Source organism: Eriocheir sinensis, unplaced genomic scaffold (assembly GCF_024679095.1).
Source record: "Eriocheir sinensis breed Jianghai 21 unplaced genomic scaffold, ASM2467909v1 Scaffold359, whole genome shotgun sequence".
In the NCBI taxonomy this organism is placed as follows: Eukaryota; Metazoa; Arthropoda; class Malacostraca; order Decapoda; family Varunidae; genus Eriocheir; species Eriocheir sinensis.
Genome location: NW_026111675.1, coordinates 177,501 through 191,912, shown reverse-complemented (window position 1 = coordinate 191,912; position 14,412 = coordinate 177,501). Strand labels below are relative to the sequence as shown.

Below are 14,412 nucleotides of genomic sequence, written 5' to 3'. Positions count from 1 at the left end.
TGTGGAATTATAATATAAATAGGAGAGGAAACCACAACGTGTGTGACATGAAACAGAAGAAACCTCTCAAAAGATAAATATAAGGACACATGTATAATAAACTATCAACTGTCATAGTTACAGACAATGAAACGTTAATCTAGATCATTAAAAAAAAATACAGTAGTGAAACACAGTACAATGTTAAGTATAGGAGCAGCCAGGTTTCTGTCCCCTGACTTGTCTGAGAAAAGGAAAAACTACCTTGCCAGTGGCTTCCCTGCATCCAGTCGCCGTGTCTGCACAACCAAATAATCGTGCAGGACAGAGTTTCTCCTAATAAGGTAGCACATGACGACGAGACTGACGAACATCAGAAACATTGGTCCAAAAAATCCAGGGTACAGGTAGGGAGATGCAAATAATCAGGCAGCGTTTCCTCCAGGGTTTCCGCAAACTCTGTTTTGTTCGCGAAAGACAATGAAGTAAGGGAATTAGTCACATACGAGATGCTGGAGAAATGAATGTCATCGAGAGACCGTAGAGGAAACACTCGATGGGAAATATTGCCCGTGAAAACCAGACGAATCCGGGACGGGTACGTTGTTATGTTAGTGGAGCGGATATAGCATGCTTCCGCTATGGCATAGTGACCAGTAACCCGTTGATAAGTGGTACCCTCCGGGCAGATGACCGATACATAGAAGGACTGAGGGAAATAAAAATAATGCAGACCCTGAAAGTTCTTATGGAAAACAGGCGGTGGTGTTCGCTGCGTGTACGGGCACAGGAAAGAGCGTCAGACGCGTTCACGCGGGTGAGGGCGATCTCGCATACCCTCCCGAACTGGAAGGAAGGCAAAGAGAGACGCAGAGCAATAGAATCGCCCGAAGACCGTCTCCTTGCAATACTGCAAGAGTGAGTAGCTACCGTTGAATACAGAGCGAAATCCTTCGCGATTAGAACAAGACAGGGACGTGTCCAGGGCCAACACACTGTCCTTTGCCGAAAAGGGAACAGGACAATTTCGTGCCTCAAACACGTCCGCCGTCTGAAACGGAACATGAATGATTATGGCATCAGGGGTGAGGCTGGACTCAATCAAGGGGTAAAAATATTGACTCATGTCCGGGGTGAATAAAGGCGTCAGGCTATAATTTTGATACCCGATCTGGACAGTCGTTCTCAAATCGTGTAGAGGGACCAAGGCAGGTGTGACTCTACCGTGCGCTGCATCAACCATGTTGCTAATAACCTGCTGATTAGCCGTTGCGACGGAGGTAATGACGTTTTCCAATACATGCAAGGCCTGATCTAGGAGGAGAAACTGATTCACCTGGTCGATCTGTTTGACAACTATGTTGATAACCTCTACCATCTTATTTGTCTGCTCTAGCAGGACCGCAATGTTAGTATGCAATTGCGCAAGTTTCCTACAATTGGCATTGATCACCCTGCGATTTCGAGCAGCAAAGGAAAGTACATGAGCGTAGTGGTCCCGCAAAACGCGAACGTCCTCGTCGGTAGCCGTACCGAAAAGGAACTTTGAGGCGGACCCAACGATGTTGAGCAACCCCCTCTTTACCCGAGAGTGAACTGAGTGAAAACTATAATCCATGTTTACCTCATCAACTTTTCCCCGTAAGAACAGAATCCTATCCTCCAGTAGTTGAAAAAGAGTCAGAGTTGGTACTAGAAGGAGCCTTTGATTCCCTAGTCTTGGTAGCCCGGATGGCGTCTGCCATGCCGAGTAGTTTTTCTGAGACTATCCTGAGTGTGTCCGTGGTGTTGGTCAAGGAAGTATATGGATATTTTACGAGGAGCACATCTTCTATGAGGAAGACCTCTCCTATGTGTGCCGTGAGGGCACCAGGCTTCAGATGGATGGGTGTTGTTGCAAGCAGGGAGCCGAGGGACAACAAGATGGTCAGAAAACGCAACATCATGATCTGAAAGTGGTGGGAATGAAGTATTTAAACCCGTGGTCTCAAGTTATAGCTATGGGTGTTGGGATTATCTTGTTGAACATTTGACTCTGAGGGGGAAGTACCAATATCAAGGTCCAAAGGTGAGGGACTTACTTTCAGACGATCACTGTGAACTTAGACTGACTCCACTATTCGACTCGAGAACCTCGAACCGATTTCCCCTGACATTCGAACAACTCGGTAAGGACCCAAATTTAGCCCCCAGTTTCGAACTCCTTTCCGCTTGCTTAATCATGACTGTGTCACCCTCTTTGAAATTCACCGGGACGGCCTGTTTGTGTTGTTTTGACATCATTTCAACCTTCGTAGCTTGTAACGTACACCTAACTTCTGAGTGTATCTTGGAAAACATATGCATCTGCTGTTGTGCGTACCTATCAATGTTGTAGAGAGGTTGCTGTGGGGTTGTTAGGAAGTCGTACGGAAGACGTTTCTCCACCCCATACAAGATGTAGTAGGGAGACTTCCCCGTAGAGTCGTTTACCGACGTATTTATGGAAGCGGCTATATGCGATAGCCAATCCTCCCAATTATCGTGGAGATCGTTCACGATAGGCCTGAGGACCTGTAAGATTTTCCTATTAGCCCTCTCCGCCAACCCATTAGCAGCTGGGTGGTAAGCTGTGATGAAGGATTGCGTGATGTTAAACTGAGCGCATATTTCGCTCAATACTGAGTTCCTAAACTCGGTGCCATTGTCACTCAGAAGAGTTCGAGGAGACGAATGTGGACACAACACGTGAGTCACGAGGGCATGGGCCACGCGTGTGGCTGTCTTGTCCTTGAGAGGCGCTAGAACTAGAAACCTAGAGAACTGGTCGACGCACACCAATAAGTAGCGCGAGCCATGTTGGCTCTGGGGGAGCTGTAGTAAGTCTATATTAACAACATCCCATGGCGCCTCTGGTACTGGGTATTGCAACATAGGTGCTGGCCCTTTGACGGACCCCTTGTGCTTACCACAAACGACGCAATGTGCGACATGTTTTTCTACATCAACCCGTAATGTGGGCCAGTAGAATTTTCGTCTGGTGACAGATAGCGTCTTGTCTCTTCCTGGGTGACCCGCAATGGGTGTGTTATGGACCAGCTTAAGCGTCACGGGGACGTATATGTCTGGGATGACCAGTTGGTCTATAGGTACCGGTTTGGTTGGCCATGACCTACAAAGGAGGTTGTCCTCTGATAGGAAGAATTGTGCAAAGGGAACTGGCAATTCAGGAAGGTTTGATTCGTCTCCCGACTCGAGGGCGTAAATTAACCTCTTCCACACAGGGTGGTCACGCTGAGCAGTGTGTAGCGCAGGTGAAGTGAAGTTGTGGATGACCTCTGGGGTGGTAATCGCGCCTATCGGAACATTCCGAGATAAGGCATCTGCGACCACATTTGTTTTCCCGGTGATGTATTTTATCTCCGGATTGTATGCTTCGATCGTTAAGAACCATCTTGCCAGACGACCGTGTAGGTTTTTTCCCTTGAAAAGATCAGTTATGGCCGCGTGGTCCGTAAACACCACAATTTTGTACCCCATCACAATGTCACGAAAATGCTTCAGAGCCCACACAATGGCAAGAGCCTCTAGGTGGGTAACATAATAGTTCTTTTCCGGAGCTGTAAGTACTCGACTGGCGAACGCTATCACATGCTTTTTGCCGGACATATCTGTTTGCATCAGCGCGACTCCTACTCCACTAGCCGAAGCGTCGGTACAAAGCTGAAAGGGGTCCTTGAAATCCGGAAAGACAAGGACCGGAGCCCGTGTAAGCGCTTTCTTTAAATCCTCAAAACTCGTTTGTTGAGCTGGGAGCCACCGAAATGGTACGTCTTTCTTTAAAAGATGGGTTAGGGGACTCGCGCGAGCTGCGAAGTCCTTAATGAAAGGCCTGTAATAACCTGCGACACCCAAGAAAGACCGTACCTTGTCCGCAGACGTTGGCTGAGGGAACTCGGCAATAGCCTTTATTTTGTCGTCCACTGTATGGATGCCGAATTCGTCCACGACATGCCCCAAGAACTTGATCCGAGGCTTTAAAAACTCCCATTTGGTGATTTTGAGCTTTAATCCGACCTCTTGAAGTCTGTGTAGGACTGCTTTTAGTGTTTCCATGTGTGCATGCACGTCTTTACTTGCTATGATGATGTCGTCTAAATACACATAGACAGAGTTGCCCAGCAAGTCACCAAAATACTGTTCATTGTCCTTTGGAAGGTCAAGGAGCTCCTTTGAGCGAACGGCATCCTCGTCCACTCATAGTGGCCATGAGGCGTGCTGAAAGCCGTTATTTCACGTGACTCGGGGCCATGGGCAGTTGCCAGTAGCCACTGACCAGATCAAGACTCGTAAAGACTTTATTTCCTCTACCGAGACACATCAGAAGATCTCTAAGAACGGGAAGCGGAAAATGATCATCCACGGTCGCGGTGTTCACACGCCGGAAATCAATCACAGGACGATAAGAGCCGTCTTTCTTTGGAACCAGGAACAAGGGCGAATTCCAAGGGAATTCGATTCTTTGATGACACCTTGTTCTAACATTTCAGAGATAAGTTGTTGCACCACCTCCCTCTGACTGTGGGGGAGCTTGTACGCATTGATATATACAGGATTTGTATTGGGTTTTAACTTAATGTGGTGTTCAGCACACTGCGTAACTCCAAGCGGCTCGCCTGGTAGAGCAAGCGCCCCCCGATAATGCTCCAGAAGCTGGACTAAGGTTGGCTTAATTTCGGAATAGTGTGCAACTTTTAGGAACGTCTCTAAATGAGCTGTGTCTTGTTCGGGAGAAGCCTGACACGCCGAGGATATGCCGGAAACTTGGGCTGAAGGGTATTCAGCTGGTTCCGGGGCGACATTTCTCCCATACACTAGACACTGGCATAATCGAACACCGTGTTTTAAGGATACAGGGGATCCAGACGTGTTTATTACCAATGCCTCTGCAAAACCTCCTCCTTGACTGTTGCAAGAGTTACCTCCACCGTCACGCGGTGTACGTGAGGAACTCCGTCGATACACATCACTGCCCGCCGGAGGGGCGTTAGGCAAACGGATTTTAACAAGTTTTGCAGCACGATCCGGAACTATATGAGGACCTTCTACGACTGCCGTTACTGTCCGCCACAAGTCTGCAATGGTTTCGTGTGGTTTGACCGTAAGAGGGGACACTTGGGCGGTGGCAGCCCCTGAGTCTGTGGTGGGTTGGTCATTTTCCACCTCTGAGGGTGAGATTACATTTGACAGAGGCGATGGATTGACCATCCCCTGTATGCGTCGGCCGTGATACACGATCGCGTTGCTTACAGGGTTTATGGCGATGTGCAGGTCTTTCATGGCGTTCAATCCTAAGATCCCATCCACAGGTAAAGCAAACCTGCTAGAGACATAAAAGAAATCTCGAAAGGGACATACTTTTTCATGTAAGCTGACTGTTAGTGGTATTCGCCCAAGGATTCCCAAAGTGGTGCCCGTCACGCCTATCACATTCAGGTCGTTCTCTTGGAGCGGCCAATTTTCCCCACTCGCTTGTCGTGGCAGTGACCTGTAAGCGGAGTCGGATATGACATTGACTGTGGCACCTGTGTCAACCGCTAAGGTGAGGGAAGTGTTGCCCACCTTGCAAGGGAGGGCAATTATGCTTGTCCGTCCCAAGGCGGCAATGACGGAGTCAAGTTGCTCCCAATTAGTATTTTCCTTAAGGGACACTTGGATGTACGCCTCGGGGCTGTCACGAAGTCATGTCTTTTTATTCTGAGAAGAGGAGTGTGGTTTACTGTCCGCTGAGGACTTGTACTTCTGTTCCTCCTTGGCCTTTTGTATTGCAGAACAACTGTCTGAATCATGAAAACAATTCCCGTGGATATGGCAAAAGGCAGCCTTCCGCTGATGGTTTGGCCTAGGGTTCCTGTGTGATGAATGATGCCCGCCCCTGTAACCTCCTGACCTCCTATCTGAGCCCCGTCTCGAATGTGTTGATTCACTACGTTTCATGAAACAAGAATGTTCAGAATGTCCTGATTGTTTGCAAAAACTACATGTGAGAGATGCCTTACTTTGTGCTTGCAATGCTGCTGCTGTGGCGAGGGGTTGATGGTGAGGGTGTTCCTGAACCTTGACCTCTAACTCTGAGACGAAGTCAACCAACTTCCCGCTCGGTTTGAAGGCCAAAGGAAGGGCAGAACGGCGGTTCTTCTCTGAAATATGAAATAAGTAAAAAAACAACTCGAAAGCTGTCTTCACCTGGTGCTTTTGCATACAGCCCCCTGGAAGCCAGAGCGCGTCTTCCAAGCTCTTGACACAGTCAACCGCCAGCTGATTGGCCTCAATCATGGCGTCCCAAATCGGCTTTGTTGAGGAATTTTTTTGGAGGGACTCAACCGTGTGTGCCATCTGTCTAACGATGCTTGGTTTACTCCCGCCCCCGAAGATTTTAATGAAAGTCCCTTTAAAAACCTCATAGTTTACACCAATGTCCCCCGAAGCGAACGCTGAGGACTGCATCAAATTCAGTGCCCGAGAGCCTGGAAGTAACCGTGACCGAATGAAAGCGATTTTATCATGATCTTCCGTAATGGAGGAATTTACGATGGCAGATTCACACAAATCTAAAAACTGTCGCGCCGAAAAATCGGTCTCGCCTCCCGAGAATTGTCGAATACTGGCGTGAGTTGGAATGACCCGAATCGGGGGCGGGGGGAAGTGGTGTGGGGCCCGGGAGGAGGAGGGAGGTGGATCGACAGGCATTGTGTTCGGCCGCGGTGGGGTTAAGTATTCAGACGATTCTGAAGGTGAAGGGGCGCTATCCCTTGGGAGGGAAGAGTACGTAGCCCCCGATCGCAAATTCACCACATTTAAATCACCGGTGGTTGCACCTTGCTCCAATTTCTCCTCACTTGAAGGACGAGCCAACTGTTTAAAGGTGTCGCCGAGTTTAGCGAGAGTGTCTTTGTTCATACTATGGTGTAAACCATTCACAAAAGAGGAGCAAATGTTGAGAGCTGTAAATATGAACCAATAAACGGAACGTGTAGGAATGAATAGTTTGCATTGAAAACCCTAAAAAGGCAAGAAAGAATGGCTAGCAAGGTGCCTGTTTAGACGTAATAGAAGTTAAGGTTATAATGGAATGCCCTAATGATATGGGTATATATAGAAAGAATAACTATATAAACAAGTGGTATGTTAAGTGAGTATACCATTGATGCTCACGTTTTCTCTCGAGCGGTGAAAAGAAAACGGAGGCAGGGCACACTGATGAAGATTAACTTTGATCAGGGAAATCACATTATACTCAATAGACTCGCTAGCAAACAATAAGAAAGAATCAATATCGTATGCGAATGGACGTAACTCCCACAATTATGACTGAGTAACAGCGTTAAGAACACAGAAATAAAAAATCGTGCCTCTGCACAGATAATAATGAAAATGAGCCGAGTCGGCAAATTTGGACAAGAATGGAATATCCACAAATACCAAGATTAATCAGCTGATGTAGTGGAGAGGGCGACGGCCTGTGATGCCCTGGGTGACGTGCAGTCGTTGTAGGCGCGTCAGGAAACCTCGGCCGCGGCCACAGCGGCGGTGAGAGGTGAGGGATGGGCTGACATCGGAGGACTCGCAATGGAGGTTGAAAAACTGCTGACCCAGCAGTTTGAGCAGCCGCGGTGCGGCTGGGAGCTGGTACACAGCCGCCAGACGTATGATGGCCGCGTCGTCCTTGTTATAGGAAGAGATGGGCGGCGGTGGCAGACAAGACGACTTGGGTGTGTAACCTCTTGAGAAGACGCCTTGCAAGAAACGGTAGTGGGAACAGCTTGCAGTCACCGGGAGATGTCCGCGGGTACCCTTGCTGACTGTTTGCCGGAAGAGGTTTGGGCCGATGCTCCCGGCAGCGGCGGTGGTGCCGCCAGCTGTGGAGCGAGGGGCATGCGGGGTGTCCCAAGGTCAGCGGGCGTGCCTCCTCGTTGCAGGTGTGAATACCTCTGCCGTATCGTGGAGTGGCTTGCAGGGTACGTAGCAGTGCTGGCTTGAAGCGGGGGAGCGGCTTGTAGATTGTGGCCCTCGCTATCGGCTGCGTAGGCCTGTGGGTGTGCTCAGGGGCTTGTAGGCTTGACGCCTGTAGAGTTGCTGGAAGCTGGTGTGCTCGAGGCTTGTAGGCTGTAGAGCCTGTAGGCTTGTAGCTGGTGTGCTCGAGGCTTGTAGGCTGGACGCCTGTAGAGTTGCTTATAGCTGGTGTGCTCGAGGCTTGTAGATGGCGCCTTGTGAGTTGCACGTAGGTGGCGACTTGTGAGATGCTTGTAGCTGGCGCCGTGTGAGTTGCACGTAGGTGGCGACTTGTGAGATGCTTGTAGCTGGCGCCATGTGAGTTGCACGTAGGTGGCGACTTGGGAGATGCTTGTAGCTGGCTCCTTGAGTTGCTCGGTGGTGGCGCCTGGGGCGATGCTTGTAGCTGGCGCCTTGTGAGTTGCACGTAGGAGGCGACTTGGGAGATGCTTGTAGCTGGCGCCTTGTGAGTTGCACGTAGGTGGCGACTTGGGAGATGCTTGTAGCTGGCGCCTTGTGAGTTGCACGTAGGAGGCGACTTGGGAGATGCTTGTAGCTGGCGCCTTGTGAGTTGCACGTAGGTGGGCGCCTTGTGAGATGCCGCGGACGGCTGGTGCGTTGCCGCGGACGGCAGGTGCGTTGCCGCGGACGGCTGGTGCGTTGCCGCGGACGGCAGGTGCGTTGACTCCTTCTTCCCTTGTACGCCTGTCCCCGGAGTTTGTTGGTGAGTTCTCGTGGCTTGGAGGAGAACGAGGTAGCGAAGGCACAGGCGCGGGGTGACCGCTGCCAACCAAATGTAACGGACTTGTCGGGGGGCGTTTAAAGGGTGTTGATTAAGACTTCAGCTTCCTTAAGGCGAATTATATTCGTAGCCTTTATGTACAAGAAGCGACGGAGCGAGAGCGACTGTCGTTGTGTGTCAGTCGGACTCTCGTGAAGGAGTGGCGAGTTACAGGTTGGAAAATAATGGTTACAATTGGTCACGTATGTCAAGGTGACCTCCACGCACCATCGGAGTGCTAAGTATACAAAACTAAGACGGTAAACACTGACGGACGACATTCCTATAAGGTGGCGTGATCTATCTGTCGTGGGGTTTTTCCATGGACAATTGTATGCCTAATTCGTGGTGATATTAAATAATAATAATACATTGATATCCTACTATAACATCTCCCCTCTCCACGCCCTGGACTCCCGTTACTGCTGTGAGCCTGACGCCCCTTTTTTCTCCTGCGCCTCCCTCGTCCACAACGTCTACATCACTTCAAGGACGAAGCTGTGCTGCCTCGTCATTGCCACTCTGGACGAGACGCTCAGAAGAGGAAGAAGCCTAGCAACGGGTCATTGCTGAGTCCGGCGTGCTGAAGCCTTCGTGTTGGAGACTTCAGATTGTAAGGCCTGTTTTGGGGTTTTCTACTGTACTTAAAGTAAACTGGTGTCTAACCATTTATCTTGTTGTTTGTTATCCCTTCCGATTACAGCACCCAACATTGGATCCTTGACATGTGGCGACCTCGCCAGGATTGGGTCAACTGCTAATCAGGAAGGGTTGGCTTGTTTAGTCGCCTTTGCGCGCCACTTGCTGTCTGCGCCCCGGAAGTGAGTGTTTAATCCTTCACCGTTCTTTTGGGCTGTTGTACGCCCACGGTGGGATTTGTTGGTGCTGCCATAGCCCTTTTTCAGCCCTTGTGCTGCCCTTATCACCCAATCACTCGTTTGAGTATTGGGTTGGCTTCTACGCCCCTTAGTACCCTTTTTGCAGGGCTTTTTCCTACTTTTTCTTGTTTCCTTTTGTGTCTTGACTCTTCACGTTTGTTTTGGTTCTGTGTTACATTTTCTTGGTCTGTTTTTTGTTGTTGGGTCTTATTGGTGTCATTACCTGTTGGGTTTATACTTTTTTGCTTTGTTGTCCATATTAACCATGTCCAGCTTTGAGGTGTTTAAAGCTCAGGCTGTAGCCTTGGGGCTGGAGGGTGAGGATCTCGGTCGGAGAAGAGAAGCGTCTCCTCGCCGAGAGAGAGGAAAAAGCGTCTCCTCGCCGAGAGAGAGGAAAAGCGTCTCCTCTGAGAGAGACGATAAGCGTCTCCTCGCCGAGAGAGAGGAAAAGCGTCTCCTCGCCGAGAGAGAGGAAAAGCGTCTCCTCGCCGAGAGAGAGGAAAAGCGTCTCCTCGCCGAGAGAGAGGAAAAGCGTCTCCTCGCCGAGAGAGAGGAAAAGCGTCTCCTTGCCGAGAGAGAGGAACAGCGTCTCCTCGCCGAGAGAGAGGAACAGCGTCTCCTCGCCGAGAGAGAGGACAAGCGTCTCCTCGCCGAGAGAGAGGAAAAGCGTCTCCTCGCCGAGAGAGAGGAAAAGCGTCTCCTCGCCGAGAGAGGAAAAGCGTCTCCTCGCCGAGAGAGAGGAAAAGCGTCTCCTCGCCGAGAGAGGAAAAGCGTCTCCTGGCCGAGAGAGAGGAAAAGCGTCTCCTGAGAGAGAGGAAAAGCGTCTCCTCGCCGAGAGAGAGGAAAAGCGTCTCCTCGCCGAGTGAGGAAAAGCGTCTCCTCGCCGTGAGAGAGGAAAAGCGTCTCCTCGCCGAGAGAGAGTAAAAGCGTCTCCTCGCCGAGAGAGAGGAAAAGCGTCTCCTCGCCGAGAGAGAGGAAAAGCGTCTCCTCGCCGAGAGAGAGGAAAAGCGTCTCCTGGCCGAGAGAGGAAAAGCGTCTCCTGGCCGAGAGAGAGGAAAAGCGTCTCCTTGCCGAGAGAGGAAAAGCGTCTCCTTGCCGAGAGAGAGGAAAAGCGTCTCCTGGCCGAGAGAGAGGAAAAGCGTCTCCTGGCCGAGAGAGAGGAAAAGCGTCTCCTGGCCGAGAGAGGAAAAGCGTCTCCTGGCCGAGAGAGGAAAAGCGTCTCCTGGCCGAGAGGGAGACAGAAGAGCGGGCTGCTGAGAGAGAGTTTCAACTTGCCAAGATGCAAGTGGAAAAAAAAAAATAGAACTCGCCCGTGTCGTCGCCCATGGGAAAACGGCTTCTCCTTCCTGCGAGAACGTGAGAGGACCGAAATTGCCCACCTACCAAGAGGGAGAGGACATCAACAACTACCTCATCCGTTTAGAAAGGGTGGCTGAACTATTCCGGATCGACAAGGATAGCTACGCTGCGAGGTTGGGTTGTCTCCTCACGGGTAAGGCCACTGAACTGTATTCTTCCCTGTCAGCTGATATAATCGAAGATTACGTTCTTTTGAAGAAAGCTCTCCTCACGGGCTTTAGTAAAACGGCGGAAAACTACCGTCAAGACTTCAGTCACGCCAGGATAAGAGTTGGGGAAAACTACCAGCAGTTCTCCATCCATCTGACTCGGTTGTTCCAGGCGTGGTTGGAAGCCTCTGATGTCCCCTGCACTTACGAAGAGCTCCGGGAGTTTATGCTCCTGGATCAGTTTCTAACTAATCTCACCCCAGATTTGAGGATCTTCATCAAGGAGCGCCGGCCGAAACATCTTCCCGACGCAGTGAGACTTGCCGACGACTGGTCGTCTGCCCGCAACGCCTACCCTAAAGCTTCATTTCCTAATTCCCGAGACCCCTCTAAGGCTGCTTCGCCCACGAAATCTTCAGAATCCTCTCCGGGAGCATCCTCCAAGACCTCTGCCCAGCCCAGTACAGTAACCCTGAGGTGTCACCAATGCGGGGAGGAAGGCCATCTACGTCCGCGCTGCCCGAAGAATCCCCGCGCCTTCAAAGATGTCGAACCTGCTAAACCATCATATCAGGTAGGCTTTTGCCTTAGTGACAAAAGTGTCCCGAAGTTTTTTGTTTCGGGCAATGTTAACGGGTCTTGGAGCTCCAACATCATCAGGGATACTGGCTGTTCCTGTGTGATCGTCTCTGAAGACTTGCTACCTGATATAGATGTTGAGAGTTGTCCAAAGGTCTCCCTTGCTGACTACCTAGGACGAGTGGACAAGTTTCCCGTGGTGAGGTGCCACTTAAGCTGTCCCTACTTCACCGGTTGGACTGAAGTGGTACGAGCTCCTATTAAGTTTGTTGGGGCCCTCATCGGAAACGTGCCTGGGGTAAGGGATCCCCATGACCCTGACTCTTCTCAATCTCCATCTGATTCTTCCAGAACATCCTCACCTTCAAAGTTGCCGCGAGGGACTTCTACTCGTGTTACGACATCCCCGGCACCCCTGACCCCGGATCCCCGGACGCCATTACCACTATGCTGGTAGGTTGAAGAGGCTTCATCCGCTTGTCCTTCCGGAACCTCTACCTCCTTCAGTAACCCCTCAAGACTTCTCCCAGCTTCAAGCCTCCTGTGCCTCCTTAGCAGCGATACGGCAGAAAGCCTCATCAGGACACGTCGACAAAGCAAGGAACGGATCCTCCTTCCAGTACCTGTATCGCAACGGACATCTCTACAGGAAGTGCCTCACCTCCCGCTTTCCAATAAGGTAGGCCAACAGGTTGGGGGCCATGGATTTCCCCCAAAATCATCTCTCTCCACGGCCCAGTCCCTTTTGGGCATTTCTTCTCTCATAAGATGGAGATAGATAAAGATCAAGATCTCTTTTGGCCAGGTATAGGAGCAGACATCCGTACTTACTGTCTTTCCTGTGATAAGTGCCAACGGATGTCGGGGAGAGGTCGTGTACGTCCTGTCTCCCTCCAACCCTTACCTGTCGTTACAGAACTACTTCCCCAAATTGCCATCGACCTCGTTGGACCCTTGTCTCCACCAGCTACGGAAGAACCTCTTGTCAGCCCCATTCCCGTAGTGGAGGAGCCATCACCTGACGCCAGCTCCACAGAACTTCCCATCGATGAACCACTTATGGACGACCGGGACGTATTCTCCACCCCGCCTGGCTGTACTTCAGCGATTCAGCAGGACATCGTCCGGGTGTTGAGATAGGCCTTGGGTCTACCGGCCTACGGGTACCGTGTCGTCCATATGGCCGGGGAGGATAATGTGGTGGCCGATTTATTGAGTAGACTTCCTGCATAAGTCACTCCTGTTTCCTCGTCAGTCTCCTCCCTGTTTTAGTTTATTGGCTTATGTTCTTTTTTCTTTCCACTTGGTAGTTGTTTGTGGAATCTACCTGGACTAGATTCTTGTATGGGGGCCTGTGTGAGGGCAACTACCAACTTAGCGGGCGAACGACCGGGGCACTCCTGCCGCCCGCCCGCATCTTGCCGTTCGAAGCGGTTCAACTACCGAGGCGCAGCGAATCACCTGCTTCACTCCCGCTGCTCGTTCGCCTGACGCCGTTCGACGCCTCGGTCGATTGAACCACCGAGGCTTCTCAATCCGCTATAGGAGGCAACTTGGTGGCCGCCAGCGCCTTCCTCGTCATACAGCGGCCTCGCCTCGCCCTGAACACTTGCTTCTACTAAAGCTCCACCCTGCTCTCACTCGGGCTAACTCAGATACCGTGGGCTCGTTCTGGATGCCTTACCTCTCCCCTCTCCACGCCCTGGACTCCCGTTACTGCTGTGAACCTGACTTCCCTTTTCCGCCTGCGCCTCCCACGTCTACACCACTTCAAGGACGAAGCTGTGCTGCCTCGTCATTGCCACTGGACGAGACGCTCAGAGGAGGAAGAAGCCGAGCAACGGGTCATTGCTGTGTCCGGCGTGCTGAAGCCTTCTTGTTGGAGACTTCAGATTGTAAGGCCTGTTTTGGGGTTTTCTACTGTACTTGAAGTAAACTGGTGTCTAACCATTTATCTTGTTGTTTGTTATCCCTTCCGATTACAGCACCCAACACTGGATCCTTGACACTAACCTTTCCCCCTCTCTACTTCCGGGTAAATAAAACTACCATATTCAGTAATTAATCCGTACCACAATCAATTAATTTGCAAAACTGTGTAACGAGATGAAACATTAGTTATGAAAGCATATAAGAGCTTTTCCATTATATCCTGAACACAAGTTATTCGTGGTCATACTTATACATCATTATGACAGTTAAAATTCAGGTGTTCAAGTGTCTCAAGACAGAGGGAAAGCGGCGGGTGGCAGGGTGGTGGCCACCGATAGTGGCTCGTGTGCACGCTGCCATTTGAAACAACGGTATCTATCGCCGGCCACTGTGGCGTGGTCGGAAAATGGCTCCGCCCGCCACAACTCGCCACTGTTTTGTGGCGACCACAAAAAAGTGTCCCGTGTGCATGCACCACAGAGAGATGTGTGTTCTATATTGACCATTATTTTGTGGCGGCCACTGACCACTAAAAAGTGGCCCGTGTGCATGCACCCATAGAGATGGGTGTGTTCTATTTTGACCATTATTTTGTGGCGGCCACTGACCACTAAAAAGTGGCTCGTGTGATTCCAGCCTTAATGTCGTTGATAATAGATCTATATTAAATAAATAGGAAAATATGTACTTTTCATAACTCAAAGCATCAATTCTTTTATTTTAT

General features: G+C 50.5%; 1 protein-coding gene across 2 annotated transcripts; it reads right to left on the bottom strand.

Annotated features, from left to right (window-relative positions):
- Positions 1 to 1,031: 1,031 nt before the first annotated feature.
- Positions 1,032 to 7,608, bottom strand: LOC126991897 (uncharacterized). 2 transcript variants are annotated; one of them, XR_007745910.1, is made up of 3 exons: positions 7,441 to 7,608; positions 6,018 to 6,158; positions 1,032 to 1,928 (listed from the first exon to the last, which is right to left on the bottom strand). XR_007745910.1 is itself a non-coding variant. In XM_050850546.1 (2 exons), exons 1-2 carry the CDS (start codon positions 6,352 to 6,354, stop codon positions 1,693 to 1,695), a joined length of 573 nt encoding a protein of 190 aa, XP_050706503.1. In that variant the 5' UTR covers positions 6,355 to 6,389; the 3' UTR covers positions 1,032 to 1,692. The 2 variants fall into 2 exon arrangements, 1 of the variants encoding a protein (XP_050706503.1); XM_050850546.1 differs by lacking the exon at positions 7,441 to 7,608 and having other exon boundaries at positions 6,018 to 6,389.
- Positions 7,609 to 14,412: the final 6,804 nt, after the last annotated feature.